Source organism: Pseudoliparis swirei, chromosome 3, assembly GCF_029220125.1.
Source record: "Pseudoliparis swirei isolate HS2019 ecotype Mariana Trench chromosome 3, NWPU_hadal_v1, whole genome shotgun sequence".
Classification (NCBI taxonomy): domain Eukaryota; kingdom Metazoa; phylum Chordata; class Actinopteri; order Perciformes; family Liparidae; genus Pseudoliparis; species Pseudoliparis swirei.
This window is the reverse complement of record NC_079390.1, coordinates 17,014,743-17,037,198: the sequence shown is the minus strand read 5'-3', so window position 1 is coordinate 17,037,198 and position 22,456 is coordinate 17,014,743. Positions and strand designations below refer to the sequence as shown.

The following is a 22,456-nucleotide window of genomic DNA, read 5'->3' as shown; positions in this document are numbered from 1 at the left end:
GTGAAGACGGCTCAAGTAGTAACCGGAGTAGCTCTCCTGCTCCGGGTTCAAGTGCAAAAACGAGCCAAAGTGCAAGGACTTCTCCACTCTATACCTGTGGGCTTCACGAGCGAGAGTCATGAATCTCACAGGCCGTCAGAGTCACAGCGGGCTCGTGGACCGGGCATCAGCCCTCTTTTTAAGGATCGTCATTTGATGCTACTGCAGTCACACGCTCCTCGAGCTGCACAACATTCAGTGACGGGAAGGGAAAGCTGTCGTGCACTAATTTTACGATACATTCATACCGGACAAGCAGATACAAAATAAATTACCAAAGCAATATAATCTATTCAGATTCTGACCAGCCCAGAGTCTACCTGCTCAAATAAACCTGCACTATTCTTTAAAACCTATCTAAATGCTGCTTATACTTGCTACATTTTCATCAACTGCTGCCAAGAGAGAACCAGATGCAACAAAAAGGCCCAATCAAACTCAGAACGGGTGAGACATGAATGAGATCTTTAATGCCATACAGATTTGCATGCTGGTCTGAGGTGTGGGTGAAACTGTGAGAACCAAAGCACCTCAATTAATAACTTTATAGACTACAGTTAACAAATGGACCAAAAGGTGGAAGAGGCAGAGTCTCACAAAAATTTACTTTGTTGTCTTTATGATAAATTCATGTATGGAGACATTTTTACACAAAAACACATCAGTTTAAGTTTCAACTGAAATAAATGGCCTCTACTCTGGATGTCTACCTTTAAGTTAATAGCTACTAAACTGGGAAGGTAGAAAGGAAGGGAAGAGATAAAAACCCAGCACAACTTCATGTCGGATTAGAGATTATGTGACACAATAATATCAATTAACAAGTGGGTACCTGTGGCTTCAAAATAATGCACCATAGGACATCACAGGGCCCATTCGCATTCCTACAAATCCTAACTTCCTCCAGTCAAGATTTTTATGCCCATACCAAAGGTCAACCGCTACTGCTGACTTCATATATGCATCACTTAATGAGAGACCTTTGACCACTAGCAGTGTGTAAAGAATGTATGATGTGTAATGGAAATGTACCTGTAAGAAAAGAAAGATTGCTGCCATGAACTTGTGCAGAACAATATTTAACAATAACTCAGCAGAAAAGAAAATTGCACTCAACCCAAATTTTCCTGAAGAAATTTCACACTGACTTTAAACAAACACACGAGTAAATAAGCTGAAGCTAGCAGCAGAGGTTGATTTGTTAACCCTTCACGTATCCCAGCCTGGTAACTGCAGAGTCTCTTATGTTATGTGACTGAGTTTATCTAGCATGTCAGTGTTAAAGAATATGAACTGTAGTCTAGTGTAAACTCAACAAAAGGTGGGCCATGTCTCACCTGCAACACAGACTGCAGGAACACAGGAAGGGCAGCACGACGTATGAAGGCAATACTTGGCGGGTGAGGAGACTCCAAACACAAGTGCACCCTTCAGCCCTCTTTAAATACCTCAAACCTAAGTGAGATTCCTGCTTGGCAGTGGGTCTCTGGATTACTTCAATTCAGCTGTTCCACATATGAGCAACATATCACCTGATTGTCTTGTATCAGAGAGGTCACGGCCTCATTACTGCATACTCCATCAGCTAAAAGATATAGCAATTCCAAAATCCACATGTTCCAACATCAAACATGGAGCTCCGTGCCTACAAATATGAGCCAAATGGAAGTGGATTCCACATCATGCCAATGCCTGCAACATACCGTTGGTTGCTGAGCCACTTTGCATCACAGAAAAGAGCACTGTGATGAAACACACATTTCACAGGCTTAATTTGTTATCAACTCTTTACAATAATCCTAACATCTTTTCTTACAGATTATGCCACCATTTAAACTGAAACCAACTGGCATGAGAATAGTAGAAATATCACACGGAAGTAATGGAGAATCTTCCAAATCTATCCAAAAGGCCTGCTATTAAAAATTAAATGTGATGACTAATTTAGCATAGTAGGTGCAGTGAATGTTTGCCGTTTGTGGATCGAAGTGCTACCAAGTTCTGGTGCTGTGCGTGCGTGCATCATTGGCAAGGCTGATAGAAGTAGACCAAAATCTAAAAGGGCATTTTATACCCGAAGAGAAACAACTGAATGGAAAAAGATAAATGATAAAGAAAGTTAGCAAATACCTGCAGGGCAACACATTATCACATCTAATGAAAGTGCCAAAATGTAAATATATATAATGGTTATTTTAACCTACGTTTACATTATATGGAGTGGAGCTGCAAATCCCTGCTCAGCTGTCTGAGAATACTTATTTTTACATTGGAAACGGGGTTAACAGCTGCTCCGATTATGATTAAACAGACAGTCGATGGACTACCCTTGTTCAAAAAAGGGCAATATTTACAACCTGACAAACTATTGTAAGTTAAAATGCGTTTCCAGCAAATGATTTGGGGAAACCAGTCATCTACTCTATAGAGACTGATAAACTGCATGTGATCTTATGCATGAACTGATTCTAAAAACCAAGCAGAGGAATGTATACATATGATCGGTTTGATTTGGGAGCCACCGACCGCACCATGGAAGGCTAGGAAAAGATAGATAGGTCAGGAAGAGCAAAGGCTGTGTCAACTATCAAGCAGTCAAACCTCCAAATGCACAAAGAGCAACTGTGCAGGCCCATCCAGCTGGACAGATCACTCAATTAAACACAACTCATGAACAGCTAAACACTAAAATACCCTTATGGATCTGGTCGAGACCCTGCAGAAAAGTAAATTAGTTTGTATACTCTTCATAAAGGTGTGCAAGTCTACTGCATAAGAAGTACAACCTCAACAGGCAGAACACAGGGCTCTCAAGTTTTGAAGACAGGCAAGAGCCCATTTCTTCTTTTTGATTGGCTGATAAGTGGCACCTCACAGCAGACCTCCAGGGGAGCGCTTGATTCCTCCATGGTGAGGGCAGCGCGGCCAGTTCATGTTTGCGCGCTGCGGCACATTAAATAGCCGAGTTTTTTTCAGCGTGAGAAATACGATGTGTGGCGGGAGTGCGTGACTTAAGACCGAAATGCGTGTCACGCTCAATGCGTGACACTTGAGAGCCCTGCAGAACAGTTGCTGACCGACAGAGAATATTCTACTGAGCTACTAAAAACTATTTCAACAACTTTGTTTGTATAATGTTGGAGCAGAATCAATGAAGCCAAAGTTACTCCACGCACCTACTATTTCATTTTAAAATGCCTCGTCGTAGCTCACTGATGTGTATTATAGCAGAATGTCAAAGCACTTCTAAAAGCTGAAATACCAACGGACTAATATTCGGTGTGACGTCAATTTCTGTAGCGAACTGAAGCGTGTCTCATGACAAATCAGGCTGAACATATTATTGTATAGAGTGTAGACTATACAATTTAGCGTGTAAAAAAACAAACAAGGGCGCTCTTTTGTTACCTCGCTACATGTTTACTGTAGCCTCTCCGCAGAGCTAACATTAGCTCGCCAACGCGCCTTCCTACAGGGACCGAACTGTGTGCACAAAGCCAGTCAATCATGTGGCTGTTTCGGGGAACGTATAGTTATCAACACCAAATACAAAATGATACCGCGTTACAATAAATTAGCATGAACAAGAATCCTAGCCGCTAACACTGAGCATGTCATTGGCGGACTGCTTGCCAAGCACCACACGCATGGCTGCCGTTTTAGATCAAATTAACCAGACATTGATTGGACAGCTATAGACACGTGCGTGTTGGAATAGTAGACCAACTACCACAGCATGTACGAGTTACAGGAACTTAACACTTCCATGCATGTGAAGGCCTCAATGACAATACAAGGAATTCATTTTATGACGTTAATAAAAACATTTTTTTGTAAAGGCCAAACCCTATTGAATGACATATTGAATAGTTAATGTCACAGCTATATCAATTATCAATTAAGGATACTTACAATCCAAATGTTTCTTTTTCGGACCCATTATTTCATGCGTGGTCGACTTGCACACCGTTTTGGTTATCGCCGAGCCGGTAACACTGTGCTGAGCGGCGGTGATCCGGTCGGTAATGCTCTGTCCAGACATCCTGTGTCGGATCAAGTGAACAGTCGCCGCTAATGAAACGTTTCCAAATCCAGCGGAAGAGCCCTGCTCCTGTGGACGGTGTCGCTCTTCAAGGGATATGTGCCACCTCACAACACTGAAGATAAGAGAGACACAGAGACGGAATAATGAGACGCGTGCCAACGATGCTGTTCGGTAGGAAGCTAGCCGGCTAGCTACCGACTGGGAGAACCACCCGAGTGGACTGACGGTAAAGCCTGAAGCTGCAGTACGAAGCAACCATTACAGTAAAATACCAACCCGGTCTTATGGTCGAGCACTCACGTCTAGGCTCCTCTCCTCTTCCCGTACAAGTCTCACATACCGTAGCGTTAGAGACAGACTGAATATAAATGCATTTTACTTCCGGACAGAGCTTTCCACAATAAAAGATCACTTGAGGAAAAAGCAAGAAAAGCATGAGATGATAAAGAAAGGCATAACCCCCGAAACCGTACCTGTAAAAGGTAAGCCTAAAGTCTAATTTGCAGTAAAACATCAACAACAAATAAACAACGTCATTGGGTTCACCAATATTCATTTAAACCCCTGTGGGATTAGGGTTAGTTCGAGCCTTTATTTTGGAGTCCACAGATGTCACAGCCGGTTTTGTGGCCATTAACTGTCCCTGCCTTGATATGTCTCGGTCTGGCTGACTTTGGTTCCCACGCGAACTCCGTTCAGTGTTTACCAGCGATGGGTTGCTTTAAATCTGCGTTTAAATGGACTGTTGAGACAGCGAGTGCGATTACTGACAGTGGCAAACATGTGGCAAGTCTGTGCCAGCCGTCAATCAGATGCCATGCATGTATTGTTTCCGTTTCTTATTGGCACATTATTAAATTGTACATGTACAAATTGTTGAATTAAGCATTTAAAACACGGAAAAAACAGCTGCCAAGTGCCAACCGAAATGGGTGAAGCCACATTTCCCTGTCAGCTGCTGTAAGTCATATTTCTAGTTTAGTTGAGTTAAGTTCTCTACATCCTTCGAGTGCCCTCGTAGGCCTACTTTGTTGTTTCTCACTCATTTTATTTATCTATGATTTCGCTAGTTTTGAAATAAAAAGAAACAAAACATACTCCTTCCAAATAATTACTATAGTCATTTACAACAATCGGCAAAAATGAAAATAAATCATCCCTTTTATTATGTAAAACTATTTATCAAAACGTTTTAAAATACAAGTCGAATACAATCTCAACTTGTATCTTGTAACTATATATATAGTGTCGGGATGTGCCACCAGATGTCAGTGTCAACAGGAACAGGAGTGCCAGTACCACAAGTCAGAGAAGTCTGACATCTGATGGCAGTCCGAGACATGCTCAGCTGACAGAATGAAAGTCAGGAGAGTTGTTCACAGAATCCAGCCATCGGTTGAATTCTAACAATGTAAAGAATTCAAAAACGGTTGAATTCAAATAGTGGAGTTCACTTGTGTTTACTAAGGGCTTAAATCATGTGACGTATTTTACCACCTCTTACCACCTGCCCGACTGACTTTCAGTGGCGGCTGGCCCAAAGAGGGCCACAGGGCCTGGCCCCACCCACCTTGAGCCCCCCCCCCCCCCCCAATATACAACATTATTATTATAATATTCATAATATTTATAAATTATACAAATTGTCAATATTTATGTTTTGGAGATATGGAATATACCCAGTAATATTAGTATAATAGGATATCTGCGCAACATATATGCTTTCCCAGCACTTTCTGCACTTCCTCTCTCCACCTGTCTGCATGTAACAGCTGAGAATGGGGTCGTATCGTTCTGGCCCAGAGGAGACAGGTCTAAGAAGCAGTTTAGCCTATTAATGATTAAAGATATAAATGAGTGATATACAATTAAGCCAATCAGCGTCCTAATATAGGTTCAGCTTTGGACCACAGTCATCTGGCACAAAAGCTGCGCGCATTCTTGTCAGGCACCTTTTTTTCTTCCGGACTTCTCTTCCAAGAAGACCCGACCCTGTAAAATCTCGAGCATGGATCCAGCATGAACATGCAGTTACGGGAGTAAAAGACATGAAGCACACAGAAAACATGAGAACACCAGGACAGGACACACATGGATAACTCCTCAAGCAGCCATATTGCATATAAAGTGAACGTCTCTGGCAGCTGGACGAAGGACACCGAATTGAGGACGTGGATAAAAACAGCCACATTTGAACCCTAACAAGGTTCAGAGAGACATCTTAATATATAAACATATTGTATAAGATGTTATGTGTATATATATATATATGTGATTCATATTGTACAATGTGTATATCGAATATTATGTGGTATTTGTATATAATATTATACTAAATATTATTATATGCTTTTATATATATATATAATATATATATATATATACACACACGGTATTGTATGAATACGATTTGTTTGTTCATCAGAATGTCCATAACAATTAAGAATTGTATTGACCACATTAAACATAGTGAGCGTTTTTCATTGTTTGGTCAACAAGCCCCCAGCTATTTTTAGGCCTTTGCTCAAAAGTTGCATACCCAAACTACAAAGGCTGTATCTCTGTAACCACGAGGGCTATTTGAATATTTTTTACATTTGAAAACACATATACTTTTGTTTAGATGTGTACATATCAGTCTATACACTGCTGTCAGGCTGCACAACAAACTGCAGTACATCGCTGGAGATTGGCACACTTTATTTTCCTGGTTTAACCTGCTGGAAATTCACTTTGGTCACTTTCCTCTGTATATTTATCATTTTAGTATTAGTGTTGTTATTGTGTTTGGTGTTTTATTTGTATCTTTTATTTTTATTCACGCTCTAATGTGCACCCGCTGCTGTGATCCTAAAATGTACCCACTGTGGGACTAATATCTTATCTTATCTCATTTTATCTTATATCTTACTGGTTAAGAGTAAATGAAGATGGCACACAGCAAAAATAAAAAAGTGTTAGGTCCGAATTGAAAAAAAGGTAGATTATTTCTTTGGAATGATGCAGCTGAAAGGTTTTAAAGTTTAAACCTCTCCCAAATCATAATACAATATGTGAACATTCTCTGCAAAGTTTGACCGTGAAAATGTGAAGCAGAACAAAGTTACAGAGGTTTTAGTACAGAGAGTTATAGGCGAGGTCTCCAAAATGGACATTTTGGCACATTTTGGATTTGAATTTTGTCATGTCCCAAACCATATATTTTACCTGTATGTTACTCATGGTGTTCAATATATCTAAATACAGCATTTAAAAAAAAATGTTTATGAATTTTTTGAAATTCATAAAACTATATTTTCTCATAAAAAAACAAGCAGCACGGCTCTAGCTCAATGGGGGATGGGTCAATTTCAGAAAATGACACCTCTTTGGAAACATCAGAAACAGTAGAATTGAGGGCTAGAAACCAAGACAAGATTGACAGCACTGGGAGCCAAAAGAATCCTGAAAGGCGTCATGATTTATGAAATGTAAAATCTGAAATGCTAAAATTAACTTCCCTACACCTGGTCACATGTTACCTCTGCATGTCCAGGAGGAGTTGAATGAGGCACAGGGTATAATGGGACATATATCAGTGTGGATTTACTGGTTAAAAAATGTGTTTTGATTGTCCTAATCAATAAAGGTAAGAAGAATTTGCTGATTATAAAGGATAAAGCGATTCATGCTGCGGTGTTCTTTGGCTCATATCTTGCTGATACTTTGGTGTAGAGGGATTTGGAAGAAATGTATGGAATCAGTGTGGAATAGTATAGGGCTATTTGCCATCATGCTTTTTCTGTTAGCACCCAGCTACGGGTCACTGGTTCCGGAAACGTGCTGAGTGGGCCGAATTATGAAAATCATATATTTATGATTATTTGAGTTTTTTGTTTCAGTTTTTTTTAAATTGCTGATTCTTGTAGCCCACCTCTGTTGTTTAATTTGATGTGCAACATTAATGTATATTAAGATATTAAGATAGATTGTTTTTTTTATAGCAATAAAGTCCCAAGACCCCCTAGGTCCCAAGGCTTCTAAAACAAAACTTCAGTTGGGTCAGTCAATCATTTGGAAGCGCTTATGTGAATTGCTTCCGTAACTTGCTGACTTGGATTTTGGTCCTGACCCCATGTGAGGAAACCAAAATAATCCTGTGACAGAGACAGCCTTGCTCTAGGCTGTGGGCTGCATTGGGCCTGTTTAGCATATGTGTTGAGAGCTATTTCGGGATCCAATGGAAAATATGGAGGGGAGTAGCTTGTTCATTTGTACACGAAACACATGGGTGTACAAAAAAGTCTGAAAGAGTGAAAATATGGAAAAAGTAAATAGCTTACCTTTCAGCAGCCCTTTGAAAATAATAATGAAACAGTGATAACAATAAAATTTTATTTGTATAGCACGTTTTTCAACTTAAGCACAAAGGGCTTTCCAGATGTATAGATGTAAAGAATAAAACAAAATAGAAACTAACCGGAATATACAAACAACGGAACATTAACACACTGGGGAACTACACCGGATGTTTCCTGTATTAACTATTAATATCTCACATAGTAGGCTACAATGAGTTAATCTATTTTAGTATTGCCTGGGCATCTGTGCTCTATTCACATACTTACTTAATGTAACAGATACCACAGAAAATACATTTGTATTCAGCTCCTCAGCAGTTAACAGTGTCGGCTCCTCCATGCTTACTTCAAAATATTTAGTTCTACTATTCCCGACAGCACTTGAACACGATCTCCTTCCCTCACGTCACAACATCTATTGCTCCTGTCCATCCGGGAAGAGGGATCATCCTCCTCTGTTGCTCTCCTGAAGGTTTCTTCCCTTTTTCTCCCCGTGATAGGGTTTATGGGGAATTTGTCCTGATCCGATGTGAGGTCCTGGGACAGGGATGTTGTATGTGTACATATTGTAAAGCCATCTCTGGCAAATTTGTAATTTGTGATTCAGGGCTATACAAAATAATCTGAATTTAATTAAATGTAGTTAACTTTGTGGACATCTATTGGCCAGCATGTGTAATTACGGGACTGAATACGCAGGACCCACTGAAGTCAACAGCTATCTTTAGTGTAAGACACATTCATTACTCATAGACAGTAGTTTCCAAATTAATGTATGTGATCAAACGATTGTTGAAGACGTAGTTTAAATATTGCCCATTATGATACTCTGGCACTGTTGCACATCAGTAGTTTTTAATGCTCAATACATTGATGGTATTTGTGATTCATTGTTTGTTTTGTTTTTTACTTGGCAGAACCAATTTCAATACCTTTGTCTGTTGACTACATTATCCACAATGACTTAGAACAACCACTAGACAGGGACCATACATGTGTTGTGGTTTAAGATACGTTAACACCTTTCAGTGGTACTATCTGCACAATGGTTTGCAAATATAACTAGTTAATTCTGTGTGTTATTTAATGGTCATAAAAATGGACTATTGGACCAGAGTTATGTCACGTCATATTTTTGAAGTGATCATATCTAAGGCTATGACTAACAGCTGTATTTATTTTAGTGCTAATCAAACTGTTTATGGGTCAACACACTTTTATTAACTGTCACACTGAAGCATTTCCCAAAAGCTTCACTACATTTCATCTCAACACCGACGATGTTAATTTTCTGATAAATTAGATTTTTATTCAGCTGCACATCTTTTCAGAAATAAATATATTTTTTAATTTCATTAGGATGATATCTTCGGATGGTTGCCACTGATAACAAACATCCCTGATGTGTATAACATTTAAACAAACTCTATGCCACACAGAACCAGAAATGAGCAGATATGTTTAACCCTTAGATGCATAAGTACAAAAAAATGACCCGTGAGTTTTTTTCATGAAAATATCTCGTAATGAAAATTTTTAACATTTTAAAATTTTTTTTTTTTATTACTACCCCCAAGCATAAGTAAGGTCCTAAATAAAAATGATGCATTTTCTTTTCTAATGGAAAAACCTTTGATTCTTTATCAATGGGTGGCTATCAGAATAAATTAACTGTGGACACACAGACTATCAGAAGTGTCACCCCTCAATTATTTTACAGTAGTAGTTAGTATCATATAATATGTGTGTGTGTGTGTCTTTCATGACTGTTATATTTATCAACAAATTAGCCTACTTTATAACAAGCTAACACTAGCTAGCTAACTAAGATAAAAAGTTATTTTATCATCAAATTAGCCTACTTTATAACTAGCTAACAGAGAGTGTATTTATTTATATAGCTACATATTGATCTATTGAAAACATTACTTCTTGTTTTTCTCATCCAAGTGTCATGGCTGCTAGATACACAACTGAAATGGTCCTACAGATGCTGATGAGGAGCAGTGACGGGAGTTGGGTCTGAGTCTGACATTTCTGATGATGAGGACCCAGACTATTGTCCAGGTGGCAGTGGCAGTCGTCCACCTGGAAATCCAACTGAACAGGATCAATCGACTCAGAGATTCTTCTTCTTCTCTTCTTCAAGAAAGAAAGTGTCCATCATGTCCAAAAGAAATGAGTTGGAAGGGCTCTTACTGGGAGTAGTTACCTCCCCAGGGAGCACACACACAGAGCCATCCTCAAGCAGAAGTCGGTCAGGGCCTGCAAGGGGCTTGCACACCACTGTTCCAAAAATGCATGGGAGCTCTTATCACTGATGATATAATACAAGAGGTGATGAAGTGCACAAACTTGGAAAGGTGGAGAGTTGTTACAGCTAGAGGAAAGAATGTGTCCAAGGCCACTATGGACTATTTGGCTATAAAAAAAGACAACCACACCCACCCAAAGGAAAGCAGACAGGCCCCACAAAGAGAAAGAGGTGTCAGATCTGCCCCCCAACAGAAAAGAGTCAACACACAAAAGGTGTGGAAAAATGCATGCACCTGTGTGCAATGATCACAGCCAGAAAGTTACACACACACACACACAGACACACACAGACACAGACACACACACACACACACGATGTTTTTTTTTATTATTGTTGTGGGTAATTTTTTTTTTCAAAAAATTAAAAAAGTGAAAATAAAGAAATGCATAAAAAACACAAAACATTATTTCTAATTTTTTTTTTTTGTTATATATGGAAGAGTGTAGGGTCCAGTCACTCGTGCATCTAAGGGTTAAAGTGAACTAACTATTAAAGGGAATTTTATGTATGGGTTACAATAAAGGTTAACTTAGCATTTCTACTTTTTTTCAATTATTGTAACTATATTTGTTTAAATGTCTGTCTTTTAAATACGTCATCATTGTGCCACCACATTCGCACTTTTGGTCAGAGAGTTAATAATTTTGGGAAATTCACAGTTCGCAGATATGTGAACCTGACCTATTCACAAATTAAATTTTTCTTAAAATACTTAAGAACTATGTAACAAAACTATTTATTCAACTTTTACATATTTCTCATTTTCTAGGTAGTTTCAGTTTATGTTGAACGTATATACTGTAGCCATGCTTTAGCTGCCCTTTTCCCGATAGCATCCAGGCAGATAATGCATCCAGGCAGATAAAGCATCCTCCTCTGAAGAATGTCCTTGTCATGTATATAATGGCTATGTCAACAGGGAGGACAAGCTTCTACAGGGATACTCTCTGAGGGACACTGAAAATGATGCAAAGACCTTGGGTACTTGTATGTGAGCCAAGTGATGACATTTTAGCCAACAAAAGCTGAGAGACTTGTCCTTTCATTCTGTCAAACATAGAACATTACTTGTGCGCCACTCAAACTGCTAAAGAGAGCTCAATGTGATGGCACTCAGTCTAGATTGATTTCACTTTAGATAAAGGGTCCTCAGATCATTGTCTGTTGAGAGAGATCATTACTATTTTGTTTGAACCAAATACTGGAGTTTTGAAAAATAGGATGATTCACATCCTTATTTGATTATTATATCTTTATAAAAAATGAGGCCATTGCTACATTCAACCAACCAACTCGGCTATCTTAAAGACAGAAACTGAATGTGTGATTCAGAAGAAACTTTAACTTATTCTGAACTGTCAAACCTCATGCAAAAGTTTCACTGTGATGCGGAGAAAGGATATAAGTGCAAGAAAGACTGCTGGAGGGGTATGGATTCAAGTTACTGTATCCTTAATTGATAAACACACTTTGCTGAGGACATGACTTTTTGCACATGTAGTTTCACAACATTGGAAACTAAGGGCCTAGATACATACAGGACTGTCTCAGAAAATTAGAATATTGTGATGAAGTTCTTTATTTTCTGTAATGCAATTCAAAAAACAAAAATGTCATGCATTCTGGATTCATTACAAATCAACTGAAATATTGCAAGCCTTTTATTCTTTTAATATTGCTGATTATGGCTTACAGCTTAAGAAAACTCAAATATCCTATCTCTAAATATTAGAATATCATGAAAAAGTAGACTAGTAGGGTATTAAACAAATCACTTGAATTGTCTAATTAACTCGAAACACCTGCAAGGGTTTCCTGAGCCTTGACAAACACTCAGCTGTTATAAATCTTTTTTTTTACTTGTTCTGAGGAAATATTAAAATTTTATGAGATAGGATTTTAGAGTTTTCTTAAGCTGTAAGCCATAATCAGCAATATTAAAAGAATAAAAGGCTTGCAATATTTCAGTTGATTTGTAATGAATCCAGAATGCATGACATTTTTGTTTTTTTAATTGCATTACAGAAAATAAAGAACATTATCACAATATTCTAATTTTCTGAGACAGTCCTGTATATTTGTGGTCTTTATAAGTGCACCTTCAGTTGAAATGTATTAAGATGATGAACATTAATTGTTATGTCAGTATTCAGTTTGTGATGTCCAGCGATTTAGAAATGCAACAATGATTGGATGGGAGCCAGAACCTTCAGTTATCAAACTCCTCTTTTGTGGAACCAGCTTCCACCTTTAGTCCAGCAGGCAGACACAGTCACCTCATTTAGACTTAAGACGTTCCTCTTTGACAGTATAGTTAGGGCTGAGTCAGGTTTACCCTGGTCCAGCCCCTTGATATGCTGCTATAGGCTTATAGGCTGCTGGGGGACATTTTAGGATACACTGAGCACCTCTCTCCTCTTCATTCTCTACTTATGGATGAATTTTCATCTCTCCATTGCACATTATTAACTCTGCTTCCTCTCCGGAGTCTTTGTGACTTCACATCTCATAGGGTCCATTGGACATGGCTTGGTCTGATGCCATGGCCCTGCTGATGTGCCCCGCCCACTCCTTCTCTCTACCTCCATCTGCCTGATGGATTGTGGAGGTCTGGATTGTGGTCCATGCCTAGAACTATACATACAATATGTCATACTCATTACATGTGTTTTAACTCTGTAATGCTTCCTTCTATACACATGACATCTATTGCATCTGTCCATCTGGGAAGAGGGATCCTCCTCTATTGCTCACCACCAGAACCTGTGCCGCCTTCTGAGTGAGAAGAGGACATCGTTTTTTCTATTTCTCGGGAGTTTTTCCTCATCTGATGTGAGGTCCTGGGACATGGATGTCGTTTGTGTACAGATTGTAAAGCCCTTTAAGGCACATTTGTAATTTGTGATGTTGGGCTATATAAAATAAACTAAATAAAAATATTTTAGAAAACGAGTAAGAATGTAATAAAGTAATAAAAATAACAAAAGGCTTGCGTTCTTAGTTTCAAAATTTAACGTGTTGATATAATAATGATTTTTATTGAGAAAATGCAGGTTATTGTAAAAAATCTCCATCTGAATAATCACTATTAAATGTTCATAATGAAAAATATACATGTTAAAACAAATCAATTTAGGCAAATGCTAGAATTCTCCCTGTGGACTCACCACCCGCTGGGATAAGCATTGGGTCAGGTGCGATGGAGAGTCCAACTCCAGCAGCATAGACTAGCTTTAGGGATGAGCGCCCATATGTTTTGGACACTTTGATAAACTAATCACCATCTAGTAGTTAGTTCGATCAGATGACAGGGGAACGGGCTGGAAATACCTGGCAAGCCCAAACGTGTAGGGTGGGTGAACTGGGAACGTCTGGCGGAGGATCCTGTCCGGGAGATCTTCAATCCCACCTTCGGAAGAACTGCTCACATATCCCGAGGGAGGTTGGGGACATGTGGATTCTGTTTAAAGCCTCTATTCTTGACACAGCCACTAGGAGCTGTGGTCAGAAGATCATCGGTACCTGTTGTGGCGCCAACCCAAGAACCCAGTGGTGGACACCGGGTGTGAGGAAAGCCGTCAAGCTGAAGAAGGAGGCCTGGTTGACTCAGGGGTTTAGTGAAGCAGCTGAGAGGCAACGGCAAGCCAGAAGGGCTGCATCTGCAGTGATTGTGGATGCTAAAACTCGATAGCACCTCTAAAAGAAGAGACAATAAAACATAGGAAGTTTGGTCCCTGCTATAATTGCACCGCAAATTAAAGCAAAGATCGCGAAAACTTGAAAGCATATCGCGTTACACCAAATCAACTCCTCAACATTCCTCAAGGCATCGGCCGAGGAGGTGGAGTAGCAGCCATTTTTGACTCAAGCCTATTAATAAATACTGAACCTAAATTAAACTACAGTTCATTCGAAAGCCTTATTCTTAGTCTTTTTACATCCAACCTGGAAAACATTACAGCCAATTCTATTTGTTATACTGTATCGGCTCACTGAGAATGACACTAGACTCGATAGCCCCTCTGAAGAAGAAGACGGCAAGGGAAAAGTTTGCTCCCAGGGAGCTACAACAATCAGACCCGTAAACTAAAGCAAACATCACGAAATATTGAAAGCATATGGCGTTCCACCAATCTGGAAGAATCCCGCTTAGTTTGGCGAAAAAACATATTCTGTGAGATGGCCCTGCGTAATGCCAGAGCAGCCTAATAATTCAATTATATTTAGTATATTTAATTTAACCCAAAATCACAATTTCCTTCAGAGGGCTTTACAATACGTAGACATACGACATCCCTGTCCCAGGACCTCACATTGGATCAGAAAAACTATTAAACAGAAGGAGGAAGTACTTCTCAGTAATATTGCCCCACTAGAGAGCTGCGCTCACTAAATGCGGGGCTCGTTGTGGTTCCTAGTTCTAAAAAGTAGGATGGGAGCCAGGTTTGCCCTGGTCCAGCCCTTCGATATGCTGCTAAATAGGCTTATAGGCTGCTGGGGGACATCATAGGATACACTGAGCTCCTCTCTCCTCTTATCTCTCTCCTTATGGACAATTTCACGTCTCTTCATTGAACATTACTAACTCTACTTCTTCCCCAGAGTCTTTGTGCCTTTCCACCTGTTACGTTCCCTCCCTTTTAGGTCTAGGGGAGGAAGGGAGTCACAAAGATTTACGAACAACAAAGGGATAAACAAAAGGTGTTTTTTATTAACCCAACGTGAAACAATAACTACTTCCTCCAAAATCAAGGAAGCGAAGGGATACAAGTGGATCGCTAACACCAATTAACAGGTCACTCTGCTAACAGCACCCCCACACGCAGCTTTCACTCTTCTCTGGCCCACGGGGCGTTTCCCTGGCTTCCCCAGCCTTTTATCCTCTCCAGCATAATCAGCTGATCGTCCTCAGCTGATCGTTCTAAGCTGTGGACGATCAGGACTGGCACCTGAGAGAAAGAAAGGAGAGAGACAGAGACAACACACGTAACACCACCTCACAGGGTTTATTGGACCTGGCTGTGTCTGTAGCCGGTCCTGGCTCCTGGGCCCTGTCGCCCTGACTCCTTGTCCCCGCTTCCTGCATCCTGCCCCTGGCCTGGGTCTGGCCTGCTTACTCATTGGCCCTGCTTCCTTCTTTGTGCCTCATGCCTCATTGGCCCCGCGTCGTTTGCGATGCATAATGGTCGGGACTCCTGTCTCCTTGGCCTTGCCTCCTTCCTTGGCCCTGCTGATGCCCTTCCTCTCTACCTCCTTCTGTTTACATTAATTTTGAATCTAGATCGCCTACCTCAGGCTGTTCTCAGAGGAGTGGGCTGATGAGCTTGACGGGGGACATCGTAGTGTGGAGGAAAGAGCACTCTGAGGGACTCCTAAACCCGACCAAGTCCAACATGTTCCCTGGAGAGGCAGCGTCTGAAGACTTTGGGTGGGGGTCACACCCAAATCGACTGAGGTCGACAAAAATCTCCAAGATTTAAGAGGATTTCCTCCCGGTCGTGGACCAGCTCTTTACCCTTGCTAGACTACTGGAGGGATCCTGGGAGTTTGCTCAACCAGTCTACATGTGCTTTGTGGACTTGGAGAAGGCTTTCAACTGGGTCCCTCTGAGGTTTTTGTGGAGGGTGCTGCAGGAGTATGGGACTTTGCACCGGACTATCCAGTCTCTGTACACCTGCAGTAAGAATGTGTTAGTATTCTCGGTATTAAGTCATACACGTTTCCGGTGGGTTTTACTCTCTTCCAGGGCTGCCCTTTATCACAGGTCCTGTTTGTGACTTTCCTGGACAGGCTATCTAGGCGCAGCCGAGGGTTGGAGAACGTCAGGTTTGGGGCTCTCGGTGTTTGGGGCCTCTCTGCTGTTTGCACATGATGTGGCCCTGTTGGCCTCCTCGGACGTGACCGGCATTCACTGGTGCGTTTTGCAGCCGAGTGTGACGAGGTGGGGCTGAGAGTCAGCACCTCCAAACTGAAGTCATGGTGCTCTGCCAGCAACCTCTGGATTGCTCCCTCCAGTTGGAGACAGAGTGTCTTCCCTAAGGCAAGGAGTTTAAGTATCTTAGGGTCTTGTTCAGTGAGGGGAAGATGGTGCAGGAGATTGGTGCAGCTGTAGCAGTAGAACTGCACCGGACCGTCTTGGTGAAGAGGGAGCTGAGCTGGAAGGTGAAGCTCTCAGTTTACTGGTCGGTCTACGTTGCGACCCTCACCTATCGTCACAAACTCTGGGTCGTGACCGAAAGAACAAGGTTGCGGATGAAGCGGACAAAATACTTTTTCTCCGTAGTGAGGTCGGGCTCAGTCTTAGAGGAGGTAAATGAATACAAGTTTGTAAACGAGAAAGAACCAAATCAAAAAGGAAAAAATATGTTGCCACTAAAGCCACTAGAGGGCAACGTACACCAGAGAAAACTAGCGGAACATGAAGAGCGAAGCAGGATGTGAAATCCTTTTTTTCAAGTGAGTAACCTGTAGAGTGTTCTCGTGTGGGTTACTATTTCTGTACACAATTATCAACAAAGGTACATTAATATGAGTGCATAGAAGTCAGGAAATGTATTGTTTTATGCTAATTGCGCTGATAGTAATTCAATTGGTCCGATGTTTACAGATGTGCTGAGCGTTCATGAGAGGACTGCAAGACTAATAACGTTCAGCATTTTAAGACCATCCTACAGGTGTACATTCTGTTATCATTCATGTTTGAGAACATATAATGTGTGTGCATTTAAATGTGTGTGCATTGCACCCCAAATAATGTTTATTTTTTATTATGTAGTGCTGAATGGGATTGGTGTCTATCGATGCCACATGTGCACTTGAGCTAGCACAAAGATAACATGTTATGAGCATAGACGGATTAAGAAACCACGGGCCCCTGGGCCTGGACGTGTCAAGGCCCCCCCCCCCCCCCCCCCGCCCGCAACAACAAAAAACAAACAAACAAAAAAATACAATAAAAGTTTTTTTTAAAATAAAAAAATAAAATAAAAAGAAGTCCGTATGGAACAACGATACCGGAGCTGAGCAGACAACATTACGCGAATTATCTGATAGCAGGGACTTCGGTTATATGAATTAAACGAATAACTTTTGTAATCGTTACAACCACACGACTCAAAGTGGAAATAACATAGTGCCCTAACTGCAGTTACAAGGGCTATATCACCCCGCTGCAAAACAGCACTAGTTGCTTGAAATCTGGATAATACAGTATCCCAAAACTTAGCCATGAACGCCATCTCCAATGTCTCCAATTGTGTACAGAGCGCAGCACTTTCAGAGCGCGTGTCCCTTTTTTCGGTGTCATCTGTAGACAAAGTCCTGAGCCTCTCTTGTATATTCTGGTAATTTTCCCAAAGTGCTTTTGTTGAGTCAGCACGGCAGCTCCAGCGTGTAGTGGAGAGAGATTTAAGCGTGAGATTGATGTGCACATGGGAATCTCCAAATACTGTGCCCCAGCGATGCGTGGAGGCGGAGGTGAACGTATATAGAGACTGCAACAAGTCAAAATATTTTCCAACTACATTGCTACAGGCTTCAATACTGTTGACTCCGACCAGATTCAAAGAATGGGCAGCACAGGGGACATAATGAATCAATGGATTCCTCTTCTTTAGATGCGCCTGCAATCCATTATATTTTCCAGACATATTGGAGGCATTGTCATATGATTGTCCGCGGCAGTTTGTCAAGTCTAGGCCAAGATCGTGCACCATTGAGACAACACAGTCTGCTAAACTTTCCCCAGTGTGACTAGTGATGGGCTCGAATCCTAGAAAGCGTTCCACTACATGGCCCGTTTGGTTTACAAATCTAAATATAAATGTGAGCTGATCTACATGGGATAGATCAGGGGTAGAGTCGACTATTACAGAGAAATATTAAGCGTTTTGTAATTCATTTATAATTGCTTGTTTCGTTTTCTGTCCCATAAGTTCTACGAACTCCTCGCAAGTTGTTGAAGATAAATACGAAACATTACCCCTACCCATCTGTCCAAACTTCCTAATATGCTCTGTCAAGAACGGGTCAAATTGTGACAACAATTCCAAGATGCCTAAGTAGTTGCCATTGTGTGGTGAACCTAGCAATTCATCATTTCCCCTAAATGCGAGGCCCCTCTCCCCCAGGAACTTAATGACAGAGACCACTCTCCTCAGCACCTCTCTCCAATAGTGCCTCTCTCCATCGATTTGCTTAACAAGGTCGGAATCCACGGTGGCACCTGTGGCTCTCTGATGCAGGGCAAGCATGCAGGCTAGATGTTCTGCACTTGTCTCGTGCTCGCAGATTCGCTCCGGTGTTTCCAGTCACAGTAGCCAGTAACGAATGCTTGAGATTTTGAGGAAAACAGCTTGCATGGAAAACAGTAAATATTTCCTGTGGATGGGGAATACGTTATCCACTGTCTATCAACCACTTGGCCATTGGGCAGTCTGCATGGAGCAAGCTGCTCATTTGTCAACACTCGAGTCTTGCCACCAATCCCACTGTCCCTAATAGAGGCTGGATAATTTGCACACCGATTGTGGAACACTTTAACTCCTCTATCTATAAGAAATGCTTTGGCCCGCTCACCGTGAGTGTTCCTCCACAAAGCTGGGTCAGTTACAGCTTCAAACCAAGCCTCGCCCTGGCCCTGCTCTCCTTCAGAAGACTGTAACTTATCCTCCATGATGCTAACAGTCGGCGGAGTCGACGCATGTTGGCGTTGTTGACCCTCTTCTATAGCACCGGTGACGGTCTCCTCCTCCTCACCAACCAACAGTGGCCTCTGTGCCGGTGGTACAGCATCACCCGCCGATGACAACAGTAGCCACGGTGGTGCAGCATTAGCAGTGCTGCTACCAGGCTGTTTCTCGTCCTCCTCCTCCTCCTCCTCGCCACCACGGTAACCACCACCTCCCATGTTGGACTCGTGAGCGTCCGCTGCAATGTTGTTGTTCTCATCCTTTTTTTGAAAAAAAATTGAAATGTGAGGAACTTGATTGACAATATCTGCTTGCCTTGCATCTTTCTCTTTCCTTAGCTTTCGTTTAGCTGCTCCACTTCGTGTCCGGCTGTTGTTCATTTTGCTTGTCCTCTTCTCGAGATTGATTGACCTTATCGTGAACTTGCCTGTCTCCAGTTTACTAACTTTAAATATTCGATAGTTGTAACTAGTGTTGTCAGTTTAACGGTGTTAACGCAAACCCATTTTAACGCCGTTCATTTTTTTATCGCGAGTTTACCGCAAGATTTTTTTTTTTATAAACTGTTCAAAATAGTTTTTTTAAGCTCATGTAAGGAATCTCACTTGTCCCAGTTAAGGCCTACCAGTAAAACCTATTTAAAGGAGCATACAGTGAAATTTTATGATGTGTTATGATTGAGGGGCTCCATTCAGACAGATCAGGGGTGGATAACATCATAATGGGGTCTTCATGAAGAACAACTTTACAGAACAGAGCTCTACTGCTATTGTTTTGCACTTGCTTTTTGGATTTCTCCCTACAGAGTTGAAGGGCCCATATTGCATGGAGTACTCAGCCCCTCTAAAGTCCTCTAGATAAACTGAGGGGATAAACATTCACTTGAAAGGTATCATGATGGTTTCTTTCTTGTGACATCTTCAAAGTGAATGTTTAGGCTATTCTTTAGTTTCTCAGTCGGACTTTTGGCCTTATTAACATGAATGACTTAGCCTAGCATATACGCGCTAGGCGCATCGTGTCATGGGGCATCATATTAATATCATGAATGACTTAAGCCTAGCTGATATAGGGCCCTGAACTCACAGGCCCCTGAGCTCACGGGCCCCTGGGCTCATGGGCCCCTGAGCTCACGGGCCCCCTGGGCTCACGGGCCCCTGAGCTCACGGGCCCCTGAGCTCATGGGCCCCCTGAGATCACGGGCCCCTGGTGCCGGTAGGCTCGTTCGGTAATCCATCCCTCAGTAGGACTATTGGGGCCCTGTTACTGACATGAATGACTTAAGCCTAGCATATACCGGCATACGGCGCATCGTGTCATATCATCATATTCATATCAATACAATGTTAATCACAGCGACGTCACGCGCGGAGGCTCTGGCCCAGGGGCCCCCTGAGCTCATGGGCCCCTGGGCCTGGGCCCGGTAGGCCCGTTGGTTAATCCATCCCTGGTTATGAGTATTTTGAGATATACTGTATCATTTACCAATGAACCAAATGTTTCAGATTCTTATTTTCAGATTTAACTGTGTGGTATTGTTTGTTTTTATTTTTACCAGAAGAGCTACCACTAGTTATTTATGTGTTGAAATCATGCACTAGATCAGGGATTCCCAAAGTGTGGTGCGCGCACCCCTGGTGGTCTAATGGTGTAATAATTAATATTAAACATTCTCAGGGCTCTCAAGTGTCACGCATTGAGCGTGAGACTCACGCATTTCGGTCTTAACTCCCGCACTCCCGCCACACATCGTATTTCTCACGCTGAAAAAAACTCTCAGCCATTCAATGTTTGAATGCAGGGGTGCTCAATACGTCCGCAGAGCTCCGACGCCGGTCTACGCGCATCGGGACGGAGCAAAGAAAAAGTCACTCGCACCCCCCCCCCCTCGCAAGGTGTGGGGGATTGGGGGTGCGTGAACCCGGTTGGGATGTAGAAGGGGGTGCGTGGCCTAAAAAGTTTGGGAACCCCTGCACTAGATTGATGCACTGATTGTTTGTAGCCTACTGAGCTCCACAGTTTCAAGGCATTTTATCAGATCAGTTGATCCTCTTCCTCGGTTAGTGACGAAGATTTGTGAAACGTTTTGTGATATTGTGTGTGATATTTTGTGTTTACAGTGATATTTTGTGTTTACAGCGTAACTTTTGTTGAATCTAAAACATTACATTGAACTCTATCCTTTTAAGAGCAGTCGAGAATTAATGATACCTTAATATAGTGTTGTGTCTTGTACCAAATCACACAGCATGACTGACGACTGCTCCTGCCTTTCTCTCTGCAGCTGGAGAGTGATGTGGCGGGAAGGCGGAAATCAGCTTTCTTGGTCATGACATGCGCAAATGAGTCCGCCTGATCAACATGATGTGCCAGGGAGAAACATAGCAGGCAGTGGGTGTTGGTTGGCAAAGAGATCGAGGTTCACTTTTCAAAAATATATCCATTGTTGTGAGTTCCTCTTTCCAGTTATTTGTATGTTTCATTGTCAATTTTTTTCCTTGTGTGTAAGCAATATTATATGGTTTGATGTTTTTTTATTATTAAGTTGCACTTTCAGTGGTAACATTGTAGTTGTATTTACTGTATGCAGAAAAGATGGACATATTTGTGGTTTTAGACTTGAATTTAAAAATAGGTATCCAAATAAACCACATGCTGAACTAGAAAAGTGCTGTTAGCAGAGTGCAGATCTCCGTTAAGTATGTCTTCTGTAAAGTCATTGAATGAATATAAACCACACACTCACTGTTACCCAGCCAGGTTCACTGGATTGTGGAGGTCTGGATTTGTGGTACCATGTCTACTACGAACTATTCATACACTCTGTCATACTCATTGATTGTGTTGTAACTCTGTAGTGCTTCCTTCTGTACACATGGCATATATTGCTTCTGTCCGTCTGGGGAAAGGGATCCTCCTCTGTTGCTCTCCTGAAGGTTTCTTCCCTTTTTTTCTCCGTGAAAGGGTTTTTACTATTTCTTGGGAGTTTTTCCTGTGAGGTCCTGGGACAGGGATGTCGCATGTG

The 22,456-nt window shown here is 41.6% G+C and overlaps 1 protein-coding gene across 19 annotated transcripts in view; it reads right to left on the bottom strand.

Annotated features, from left to right (window-relative positions):
• The window catches only part of picalma (phosphatidylinositol binding clathrin assembly protein a), a 29,902-nt gene extending 25,483 nt beyond the window's left edge, over nucleotides 1-4,419 (bottom strand). For 18 of the 19 annotated variants that reach the window (XM_056445067.1, XM_056445085.1, XM_056445094.1 and 15 more), the window contains exons 1-2: nucleotides 4,361-4,387; nucleotides 3,952-4,196 (exon numbers count right to left, since the gene is read on the bottom strand). In XM_056445067.1, coding sequence (XP_056301042.1) covers nucleotides 3,952-4,081 — 130 coding nt within the window. In that variant the 5' untranslated portion in view covers nucleotides 4,082-4,196; nucleotides 4,361-4,387. Of the gene's footprint in view, nucleotides 1-3,951; nucleotides 4,197-4,360 lie in introns of all 19 variants that reach the window. The other variant, XM_056445076.1, reaches the window with a different exon arrangement.
• Nucleotides 4,420-22,456: the final 18,037 nt, after the last annotated feature.